The sequence below is a fragment of the Podarcis raffonei genome, chromosome 1 (genome assembly GCF_027172205.1).
Source record: "Podarcis raffonei isolate rPodRaf1 chromosome 1, rPodRaf1.pri, whole genome shotgun sequence".
Classification (NCBI taxonomy): Eukaryota; Metazoa; Chordata; class Lepidosauria; order Squamata; family Lacertidae; genus Podarcis; species Podarcis raffonei.
In genome coordinates, this window is record NC_070602.1 from 17877149 (window position 1) to 17889567 (window position 12419).

Here is a 12419-nt window from a genome sequence, read left to right on the forward strand (position 1 = left end):
ACCCACATCCATTCTCACACACTGCAGATATGTAACACACACTGTATTTTTGGTTTCTATGGAAGCCGCCCAGAGTGGCTGGGGAGGCCCAGCCAGATGGGCGGGGTATAAATTATTATTATTATTATTATTATTATTATTATTATTATTACGTACGTATTTATTTATTCACATGCACGTACACACAGACAAACACATCCAGACTCTCGCACACACCCCTATGTATATTTATAAAACATTTATATTTATATCCTTTAGGGACCCAGGAGGCAGCTAATAGCAGCACCTGCTCCCTCCAATCATGGATGCAATTAAAACAAGCAATTAAACCACAGTATAAGCTGTGAGCGAGGAACTTCCAGCCCTGTGGACCGGACCTCTATTATTTGGCCCTTGGGACTCTCTCCAGGCCTTCACCAGCCCTGCTGTGCACCCTCCTTGAGTGCTTTTGCCTGGCTGGAATGTGGCCTTGAACTGGGACAAAGCCCCTTCCTTGCCTGGATGGAGGAATGTGTGCAAACCCCTGACTTTTGCATGGCTGGAATGTAACCTCCTATGCGACCATTAGAATCACACCCACTTCTACCTCTGGGCCAGCCCAACCATCGCACATGACCCCTGAAATACTGTGCACAAGGGGGTGTCGCCCCCAGGCTGAAAAAAAGATTTCCCACCCTTAAAATAAGCTGATCAATAATAAAAATGCAAGATATAGTAGAAACGTCCAGTCTGGCAGAACATTGTTTAGCCTGGTCCTCAAAGTGCTTTGAATACAGGGGTGTTTTATTATGCTCCCTCCTGATAATGATGGAATCAGCTGAACCTCCCTGGGAAGTGACTGCTACAAACTTGCCACCACCACTGAAAAGGCCCCGTCTTATGTCAAAGGCCCCTTATGTTGTTAAAATGGCAAGAGAAGGGGTTATATGTGCACACCTGACTGGATCTCTCCCTTTGTGGTAGAGCCCCCTCCCACACTGGCTGGGCACATCACCATTTGGCAGCAGGGACTTGTCATTGTCACCAGGCACATCCTAACCTCCCTGTTGGTGAGGGGTGTTTGTGTGAACACCCCCCCACACACCTTCACATATGAATTGCATGTAGAGGTTCCATGTTATTACACGGGTAGCGGGCCTGCCCATCTGGCATCGACGTCTGCTGTGGGGAATCCTACAAGAGAATCCTAATGGACAAAGGGCTCCAACTCCCAGAGAAGTTTACATGCATATAGATCTGTAGACGTCCTATTCTGGTCTGGCAAAGGAGCCCACAGAGCAAGGCAAGCCAGGAATTTCAGTACCACGGAGAGCTCCCAAGTGAGCAACTTGTTCCAGCAATGGTTGAAAGCAAACGGAGCATTCTGAAGCCTCTGCCTCCCAGACCACCTCTCCTAGGCTGTGCCCCCTTGCGGAGAGCTTAGTTTATTAAATAGCCAACCCTTTAACCCGAAGACAGGCACTCCTCCTATGCTCTATGGCCTCCCTACTGTTGCGCTCACTGCACAAATACTGTGGGAGGTATTTGGTTCCTCAGGCTCCTATGAGTTTTTTGCTTTTGGAGGTTGTTCTGGGGACTCCTGTCTGTCAGCCTCAGGTGAATCTCCATCATTAGGCTCAGGGACCTGGATTTCTCCTGGCTCCTTAGCTGGTGACTTTGTCATAGTAGGGTTTCCTGCTGCAGATATCTGCGCTCATAATAATAATAATAATAATAATAATAATAATAATAATAATAAATAATTTATTTATACCCCCCTTCCCGGTTCAGAAACTGGGCTCAGAGTGGCTAACAACAAATTTAAAACACTTAATTGATGCAACAAAAAACAGCATAAAATACAGTATAAAACGTGAATAACAATAAATTCAGAATTCAAAAATCAATTTAGGGGGAAATCCATCCAATAAACATTAGATGATCACCAGGGCTAGCTGGCTAAATTAGTCCTATTTGGGCCAGTGAGGAGACCAGGGGAGAATTAGCTGTGGGATCCCAGAGCGGGTAATCTTCATAAAAAAGGGAGAGGGAGAGAAGGAAGGGGAATAAAAGATCAGGCTAAGTTCAAATTGAAAGCCAGGCAGAATAGCTCTGTCTTACAGGCCCTGCGGAAGGAAGCTAAATCCTGCAGGGCCCTGGTCTCATGCGACAGAGCATTCCACCAGGTAGGAGCCATCACTGAGAAGGCCCTGGCCCTGGTGGAGGATAATCTGACTTCCTTAGGGCCCGGGACCTCTAAACTATGATTATTCATGGGCCTTAAGGTATAGGAGCAGGACTGAAGAAAGTGTGGGGCAGGTCCAGCAATGTGGCCCCTTTTTGATCGCTTGGAACTCCTTTCATGCAATGAACACCGAAAGGGGGCAAGTAGTCTATGTGTTTTCATGCACATAAGCCAATCAGCCACTTAGCCAATGTTTCCTGAGGCTAGGATCACATCTGGATCTGCCAGGTATAAGGAGGAGGTAAGCTCTTTCCTTCTCCCCCAACAATAACTAGATTATTTCTTTTGGAGCCATGTTAGAAGCCATTTGTGGTTCCCACTCGTTATGTTTGTGTCTTTCGCATAGGCCTCTCATTTGTCATGAACAGTAGTGCCCCCCCTCCCTCCCTCAAGAACCCTTTTCCAGTTTGTGCTTGTTAGCTTTGTAATGTGGCAATTATATCCTCAAGGAGCCGCGCACGTATCTCCCACAAGTAACATGAAATTGCAAATCTCTCCTTATTTCCCCCAAGCCCCCTCCTGTTTGTGGGGGTGGAAATTGTTATTATTTTAATGCACGAAACCACAAGGCCAATTTCGAGCAAATGACTCATAACGTGGAGGAGGGGAGGGGAAAAACAGCCCACAATTTCCTATGTTCAGCTTCTCCTTAGTGCACAATAAGGTAAAATATTAAATAGGCTGTAGCCTGAACTGCTGTGTTTTATGTTTTGGTATGTGTGGACTCATACTATTGTTGTTGTTTTTTTTAAAAAAAATGTGTGCCCAGGCATTCCAAATTCTGCAACTTGAATAGATTATACAAATTGAGGATAATGTACATAATTTCTCTTACTTTGCATGAATTCTGCAGGGTAAAAAAAAAAATCAAAATCAAAACTCTATTTGTTCGCTGAATGGTCCCAGGATAGATTACATTAAACATAACAAATTAAAATAATATACAGTACATTAAAACCATTAAATTAAATGAAAACCACAAAACTGAAGAAAATCACAAGAGCAAGAACACAGCAGTATAGAAGGAGGGGACACACTCACCTAACAGCCTGAATACAGAGGTCTGTCTTATCCTGACTACCCAATAATAGTGCAAGAGGGAAGGGCACCAGGCAGCTTAGGAGCCACCACAGAGAAGGCCCTGCCATGCAACTCCACCCCTCAAACCACACAAACACGTGGTACCACTAACAGGCCCTCTCCTGGGCAGGTTGGCTTAGTTACTTTAGTTTAACCTAACAGCACAAGAATGGCTTTTCTTGATCAGGGCATTGGCTCAGTCTAGCATCCTGTTCTCACCGTGGCCAAACAGGTTCCCATAAGAAGCCTGCAAGCTGGACCTGTGTGCATCAGCACTCTTCCCTCCCATGTTTTCCAGCAGCTAGTATTCAGAAACATGCAGCTCCCGGCAGTTTAGCAAGCAACTACACAAGTGCTGCAACTGGGCCATCAGCAGCCACAGTCTAATCCTATTATTTACATTTACATCCTGCCTGTCATTTCAGTACCACGGAGAGCTCCCGAGTGAGCAACTTGTTCCAGCAATGGCTGAAAGCAAACCAAGCATTCAGGGCAATGTGCATGGTGGTTCTCTCTGCAGTCCCCACTGTCCTCGCAGCAAATAGGTTATGCTGAGAGATTAGGATTGGCTGAAGGTCACTCAGTGAGCTTTGTGGCTGAGTGGGGATTCTCAAACCCTACGGCCAGCTTGCTGCCTGCACTTGATAGGGAATAAGGTGCTTTCCATTTAGAAGGTGTAGTTGTGGTCCAATTGGATCACCCAGTCCATGAGAATTTTCAAGGATTTACACCAATGGCAAAAATATCCTTGAAGGATTCCATGCATCTTCTGCATCTTCATATTACCCGTTTAGGTAACACAACAGTCTCCTGGTGTAAATTTCTCTCTCTCTTAGCCTAAGAGTTATTGTTATGCAAAAAGCTACGCTGAGTATATATAATTGTAAACGTAAATGCCATTTCAGTGTGTGTCTCTTACAGTCCAAACCCAAACATATTATTCGACAGGACTTGCTCCCAGGTAATTGTGTACAGCCAGGATAGCCAACATGTTGCTCTCCAGTTTGTTGGGCTACAACTCTCATCATCCTTGACCGTTGACCGTTGACTGCAGCAGATGGGAGTTGGAGTTCAACAACATCTGGAGGACACAACATTGACTACTGCAACTTAAGATAACAGATCATAGACTTGTAAAACTGGAAGGGAGCACAAGGGTCCTTTAGTAAGTGTTTGCCTGCTAACGGGGAGAAGAGAGTGGTGGTGGTGGGGTACATTTGGGGTGTCTGGAAATTTTAACATGTCACTTGGGAAGACAGGAGAACTAATACCAGTGTACTGGAAGAAGCAAAGATCACCAGTGTTGAAATAATGGTTCTTCAACATCAACTTTATTGGACTGGTCATGTTGTGCGGATGTCTGATGATCGTTTTCCAAAGCAACTACTCTATTCCGAACTTAAAAATGGAAAGGGTAATTCTGGTGGTCAACAAAAGAGGTTTAAAGAATGTCTCAAGGCAAATCTTAAAAAATGTAGTATAGACACCAACAATTGGGAAACACTGGCCTGCAAGCACTCCAGTTGGAGAATAGCCTTTACCAAAGGTGTCATGGGCTTTGAAAATGCTCAGAACGAAAGGGAGAAACGTGCCAAGAGGAAGGCACACTTGGCAAATCAACTCCTGCCTGGAAACCAATGTCCCCACTGTGGAAGGATGTGTAGATCCAGAACTGGCCTCCACAGTCACTTATGGACTCATTGTTAAAACCGCGTTTATGGAAGACAATCTTACTTGTCTACAATTGATCACTAAAGAAGAAGAAAGAAGACATTGACTCAACATTTAAAAATCGCATCACCAAAGAAGTCAGTGTGAATCAAATAAATTAGTGGGATCTGGGCTTTACTGCAGATGTGAGGATTCCAGCTGGGTGGGGAGAAGAGGGGCTGTGTATTTTTGCAAAATTAACTTGATATCCTGTTTGCCATTCATGCTTCAGGATGCTCACAGTGACACACCCTGCTCTCCTCTCCTCCCTTGAAAGCACAGGTTCAGTTTGCCTTGCTTTGCTGGGAAGAAGAGAAAGGCAGCCCTTTTGGAATGTCAGTGGCTTTGTTGTATTTCAGTTCGGTTTCTCTGCATCTGTAGAACACAAAGCACGTGATGCCACACGCCGCTTTTGCTCCTTGTTCCCCACAGATGATAAATATTTTCATGATTGTTAATTTTACATGCTGAAGCGAAACCCCTTATTAATGATCCCCCGCTATTTGTCATGCGTCCCCCACAGCTTTATCTCTCTGCTGTCAATTACGAATTCCAATTTGCACCAGTTCTCTAAATAGCACACTGTTGCAATACCTCTTCCAGTTTAATTCACAAACCCATTTTTTCAGAGTGAAAAGCTAGGCTGTTGACTGCTGAAATCTGCGGGACTTGATTTATTTTCCATGCCAGTTTTATACTAATTGAGTTCTGTGTTATTTCAGTTTCACCCTTGTGAAAAAGGCAGTGCTGTCCATCCATTTCTCCAATCTCATCTTTTCAGACCTCCTATATAAGACATTCTGAGGCCTTTTATTTCAGGGCCACCCCCCAGTATGCTTATTGAACTGCATATCTCATGCATGACCACAACTTTCTTCAATGCAGGAAGGATTAACACAAATGTGGAGGGGGCTTATTTTTAGGATGCAGTTTTTGAATGTTTGATATTGCTTTGCTTTTCATTATAATCTGATATGTATAATATTCTTTTGTTCCCTCCTAGCTGGCTGGTCACAACAGTTCACCAAGAAATTTAATTAAGGTAGACATATCTTAAGACATTTAAGCTTCCAGCTTTCTGGGATATGGGGAAGCCTTGGCTTGCAATGTCGGTGATGGGTCTTTGCTGCTTTCGTATGTCTAACTTGCAAATGTTGGCAGTTTCCATTTTTAGTAATCCCGAGTTTTTTAAATGAATGCCCAGTTGTTTGACTCATGCTCAGCATGGTGGGTAAATACATTGATACTGAGGCCATACTATCAAATCCTCTCCACTTAATATTGACCAATCTGCATATGTCCAGTGAAGGATGGAGACCTTCTGTTAATCAATTAAATACAAAGAACTGATTTTGAGTGCCAAAAACCGAAGTACTTTAAATATGAGCAAAACAATTTGAGGGGCAAGAAGCATCTACCAATGTGGTAAATAATTCACACCAGTGACGAGCACATGGTCTCCTTTTAATACAAGAACCTTAGTTGTTACATTTTGTACCAATATTTAATGGTTCGAAGAAAATGCAGCCGTCAATGTATTTCCTCTGAGATGTGATCCTTCACTTGTTTAGTTTTCATACCTGTTCGTAATATATTGCAAGGACATTGGATGGTGTCTTCCACGCCCATGTGTGCTGCACATGAATAGACCACTTATAGAATGTCGTTGGCAATCCACACAATTTGTCTTGGTCTTTCACCCAGTTCCCCTTCACAACGATTTCAGCCTCTGTGTTTCCTTAGAAACCTGTTGATCCTTCACAAGACCTTCCGTTGCTTTGCTTCTCATAACCCCACCTCTCTAAAGCACCATTAGGTGTTATCTGAAAGCTAACTGAACATGAATGTGGAGAGCACAAGAGTGGCTAGTGGGGAGAGATGATGGCACTCACTGGCCTCCTGGGACTGGCGTTGCTGTGGCTTACCAGGGTGGCGGCAGCAGGGAGAAGAGCGGGGTGGTAGGGATGTCAATACAGTGTGAATGTACCTGCTCTCCAGAAGTGTGGACCACAATTTGCATTATCCCTGACCATGAACCATGTTGCCTGGGGCAGATGCAAGTTGGGAGTCCAAAACACCTGCGAGGCATGTTGGCCACCACTACTTGTCCATCTGGACCAGCAAACTATGGTTTGCCCTGAAAACCAGGATTGCGAATCAGGGTTTGTTTGCACAAAGTAGCTAATTAAGCAGAGCAGCTGGGGGGTAGTGTGTAGAGGCAAATGGATTATTCCCATAATGCCAAACCAGGGGTTCTAGTTAATGTGTGAAGCATCAAGTTATGTGCAAAGTGATCTCTGCTCTGTCATTTGTCCACTTATATGCCACTTCCTTTAAACAAATCATGGAAGCGGCACACAATTAAAAGAGCAAAATAAAACCAGCAATCAGTATTACGTTTATTCATTTACTAATCAGATTTCTAGACATATTCCATTTAATTATCTCATATATGAAGAAGTTGGCTTTAAAGGGGTGAATTGTTTTTTGGAGGTGCAAAATAATTTGTATAAAACTTTTTTGAGATTTTGAAATTCTTCTTAAGATTTAAAAGTTGGAACTGAAAATTCAGAATATTTGGATATGTATAAGTCAATGGCCTGTCTGTATGTTTCACTCTTTCAAATAACTATCCTTTCAATATGCTTATTTTTGATGAGGATGTTGGTGGTGATGATTCTTAATCTTTCAAGCCTTTTTGTTTTGTTTTGGCTGTTGTAAGCCCCGTATGGCTTAATAACATTATTTCTTCTCTGTCATTATTTTCTAACTTTATATCCCTCCTTTCCATGAGTCACGATTAAGGCAACTTATGATTTAAAACTGGGATGGTCCTCCCCATTTTTTCAGACTTTGGCTCCAATTTTCCCTATTTGCCATGCTGGCATATGGGAGGGGGCACAGCTGCTCCACCCCTTACTCAAAACGAAGTGGAACAACACATACATTTACTGCCTGTTGTGCTGCTATGGAAACTATTATTGCAGAATTTGTGTGAATGCTTGAAGCTCCTTTTGCTGAGTCAAACCACCAGACCATTCATTTCAGCAGCTCTCCAAGATCTTAGGCATGGGGCGAGAGCCGTAGTCATATTAGCAGATATGCTCCAGTCCTCAGGAGCGTAATTTGGGAGGGCACATGGGGCTGCAGAGGGGAGGAGAGGGAGGGAAAGTCTCAGCTGTGCAACTGGATCTCCACTGTGTTTGTGGGAGTCCACAATTGGGTATCACCCAACAGTATTCTTAGCTAGGGTATCTGAGATTCTTTCACAGGAGGTGCTGGGAACTGAACATGAGACATTCTGCACACAGAGCGTATGCTCCTCTGCTGAGTTCTGGCCTCTCGGCAGCTGCAGTGGCTGTGAATCTCCCTTCCCTTTGCTCGCTGTCGGTCTGAATATAAAATACAATCTGCTGTCTCTTTTGGTCAGCATCAGTCACTGAAAACCAGACGAAGCACGAGGCTTACAGTTTGGTGTCTGAAAATTACGACCCACTGGGAAGCCTGCAATCTGCGATGCTATCGGTAGCATTGCATTCTGTTATTGTGCGTCATCCCAGTGCCTCCTTCTCAACTACCCATTTGACTGACAGTAACTAAAAACTCCAGACATGCACATTATCATTAGGAGGAAGCTTTCTAACGGCACACCAGTTGACAAGATTGATGTTCATTCTGTTTCCCTTGCAAGTCAGACCATCAAATGGCAGCTTGACAGATCAAAGTAAGAGAAGGGTGGGTTTGGGGAGCACTTTTAAATCGCCCAGGAGGGACACAACAATATCAAGGCGACAAAACAGTCTCACTGAGAACAGTTGGCCATTCCATTTTGCGAAGACTCTAATGCAATGATTGTTAACTCAACAAATGAAAGTTGTTGGGTACCATTGTGCTGATTCCCAAGACGACAAGATGATAGATAACCTTTTGTAAAATAAGTTTTGGTTGGGCATACAATGTTCTTGAACTTGTCCTTCTCTAGCTTAAGAAGAGTATTTTTTAAAAAAGAGAAACAGCGCCAGAACAGTTCGTTGCGATCAAATTATGGGTTGTTGTTTTTTGCTTAGGCCTTCAAATTCAAACTGTCAGATGTATCAGATACTGGTTGAAACCCTTCAGGTTTTTTTTTTATAACTTTTTTATTCATTTAGCTCATTCCATTCATGAATCACTTCTTGTGATGCGATTTAACAACAAAAGCATCAACCATAAAGACACACACACACACTCACACACACACACAAATTCATATAGAGTGGTACCGTGGGTTACAGACGCTTCAGGTTACAGACTCCGCTAACCTCAGGTTAAGTACTTTGCTTCAGGTTGAGAACAGAAATCGTGTGGTGGCAGCGCGGCAGCAGCAGGAGGCCCCATTAGTTAAAGTGGTACCTCAGGTTAAGAACAGTTTCAGGTTAAGAACGGACCTCCAGAGCGAAATAAGTTCCTAACCCAAGGTACCACTGTATAGAAGCCTACCCTGATGCTTAGAAAGTTGAGGTAATTTTAATCTTCTTTTTTAAAAAACTTGTATATGTTTTAAAATTATGGTTACGATTTTTCTCTCAGTTTTCTCTTTTTGTAAACCGCTTTGAGGTGTTGTTGTTGTTTACAGTCAAGTGGTGTCTAAATTTTATGGGGAAAACAAACAAACTGATTTTAAATCCAATACTCATACAGAGTGGGATAACAAACTCCACTTTAAAAGTTTGTTGGAAAAGGGAAGACTTCAATAGGTGCTGCTGAGGTCATGGAGAACATGCCTGTCTTACATGTATCTGGAAAATGTCCTGAAGGGTAGGAACCACATGAGTCCTGAAAAGATATACTTCAGGTATCAAAGTGGTGTGTCTTCTGCATATGGAGGAAGCACATCTCTCTGGAGAGGGAATTCCAGCACCTAGGAGCTGCCACAGGGAATGCCTTCTCCTGCGCCAGCCCCCCATCCCCAAATCCACTGGAGGAATTACCAAGAAGGCCCCTGTTTGTCAGTCTTAAAACTCAAGAGGGTCTGTAGGGAAAGAGTTGGTCTTTCAGATATTTGGGTGAGGTGGAAGACCCCTCAAGACCAGAGGAGGGCATTTCCAGACACAGCTGAGGCTAGACATCTTTGCGTGTGTGTCCCTGAGCTGGGGCCTGTTGGTTTCAAGTGCAGAAGAGGACATAGTCCTGTTGATGAAGATTCAGCTGCTGGTCCTTTACATGGGCTAGAGGGTTGTGTGGACACCATCTTGTCCTTCGTCTTGGCCCAGCTCTTTTTAAGCACTGCTGGTGACAGTGCCTAGATTTTTACATCGCTCATTAAAGTACTTAATATGGGAAGGGATTAGGGAGCATCAGTACTGGGTGACCCCACACCTTTAAATAATTGTTTGCAACACTGGATTTAAGAGTAATCTCTGCTAATGAAAAGTAGGGAGGATAATAACAGTAGCTCTTCTTTATTTGTGAACAAACTGTCGAAGCGCACGCAATGATTTTCTCTTTTTTATTCCTTAAAAAAGGGGTTTAAGTGGAATTACGCTGTCTTCTCTTGACGTGTTATTCGTCCTAGTCCCGTTAATGAGCAATTTGGGTTTTTCTTTTCCTCTGTAATCTTTTTAAACTTGGTAACGAAGCCTGCCTCAATGGGTGAGTGTTTATAAGCATCCGAGGAGCACGCAAGGAGGATTTTACAGGGGTAATTAAAATGCTTTATCCCTCTTATGGCTGTTGTAATATCTTATTAGATTTGGTTGAAAAGTGAAACATATTGTTCATGAAATGTGCACAGTGGCGGTATTAATGATGTGACCCCGTGGGGTTGCAAAGACCTGATTTAGCTGGTCTCAAATTGCATTTGCAGTTTCCGAAACGAACCAAACCAGCCGAGCTGTTTAGAATTATCGCTAATGGGGCTATATTGCAATGAAGAAAAGGGATTTTTTTTCCAGAACAAAAAGAGACATTTGCAAGAAAACTTTGAGAGCTGGAGCATGGCATTCAGTAAGGACATAGTGAGCCACCTTACACCAAGTCAGACTATTGGTCCTTGTGGGTCAGTGTTGTCAACACTGACTGGCAGCGAGACCCCAGGATTTTAGACAAGGGAGGTTTTCCTGTTGCCACCTGGAGATGCTAAGAATTGAACTTGGGACATTTTGCACACAAAGCGGATTCTCTACCGGTGAACTACAGTGCTTTCCCCACATCTTCTCAGCACTCCAGCTGTGGCGACTCATGCTGGGCACTTGCCTCTGACACAGCTGTATCCCTCAAGGGCAGTTGTGATGCTCTACCCCATGGAATGCAACAAGCCTTTTTACCCCATGGGAGCTCTTGTGGCTATAACTAGGATGGGTGTCAGGCGATTCCTGGACCATCTGCGGGCCGGATCCAGAAGGCAATTGGGCCTGATCTGGCCTGCGGGCCTTAGTTTGCCTACCCATGCCTTAGACTCTTGTGATATTCTCATATTGAAGCTGGGGAGTTACTAAGAATTCCAAATAGTGCCATATTTCGCCTGAGGGATTTGAACATTGTTGTGACATTTATATATAAAATAAATGCTTGCCACTTGGCTGAAAACAAATCTTCGATTGTTTGTCCTCTACTATACCTCAGTTTTGGAGTTAAATTTTCATAGAATAATAGAATTGTAATGTTGGAAGGGACCTCAAGGGGTACCCAGTCCAACCCTCTGCTATACAAGAATCTAAACTAGAATACACATGTCAGATGCGGCCATCCAGCATCTGCTTGAAAATAACAGTAGCTATGGACCCCTCTAAATATTTCCGTTTTCTTACAGTAACCACCATGGCAGCTAAAAATAAATGTCGAGTGATTTATTTATTTTTAGCCATAGTCTCTTCATTTGGCTGTTCAGTCTGTTAATGCTTTGATTAGCCATAGTACTTTAATAATAATTAAACCCCTCCCTTTTTATATCAGTGAGTAGTATGTGAGGTTTTGAGTGTCCTTCTCATTCTATTTAATTCCTTTATTTTCACATCTTGCCAAGATGGATGGGACCACTGGTAAAGTGGCAGTCAGCTGTATGCTGACATTGCACTATCAGTCTAGGTATCTTATCTATCCTCCATGGATAGTGAACTCATTTTCGGAGTGCCCGTCTTTATATAGCTGAGAATCGCAAACTGGGGGAGAGCATTGTTGCACACTGGTGGTGTTTGCTGGGTTCCTATAGGCACCTGGTTGTGAGAAAAGGGGTGCTAGTCTATATTGGCCTTTGGCCTGATTCAATGGGGCTCTTCTTAGAATCGGATGTAGCCAACATGGTCCCATCAGTGCACAACAGGAGGCAACAACAGGTTCAGTATGTAGAAGAACAAACAAGCAACCCTTTAGGGAGAAAATCCTAAGTGGGCAACAGCAATAACCACCCACATTCCCAAACCCAAAA

The 12419-nt window shown here is 43.4% G+C and overlaps 1 protein-coding gene across 4 annotated transcripts in view; it reads left to right on the plus strand.

Annotated features, from left to right (window-relative positions):
* Positions 1-12419, plus strand: part of CCDC85C (coiled-coil domain containing 85C) — a 168776-nt gene that overhangs the window by 121300 nt on the left and 35057 nt on the right. For 2 of the 4 annotated variants that reach the window (XM_053375507.1, XM_053375488.1), the window contains one exon: positions 6018-6056. The exons of the other annotated variants lie outside the window; for them this stretch is intronic. In XM_053375507.1, coding sequence (XP_053231482.1) covers positions 6018-6056 — 39 coding nt within the window. The remainder of the gene's footprint in view (positions 1-6017; positions 6057-12419) is intronic. 4 annotated transcript variants of the gene reach the window in all.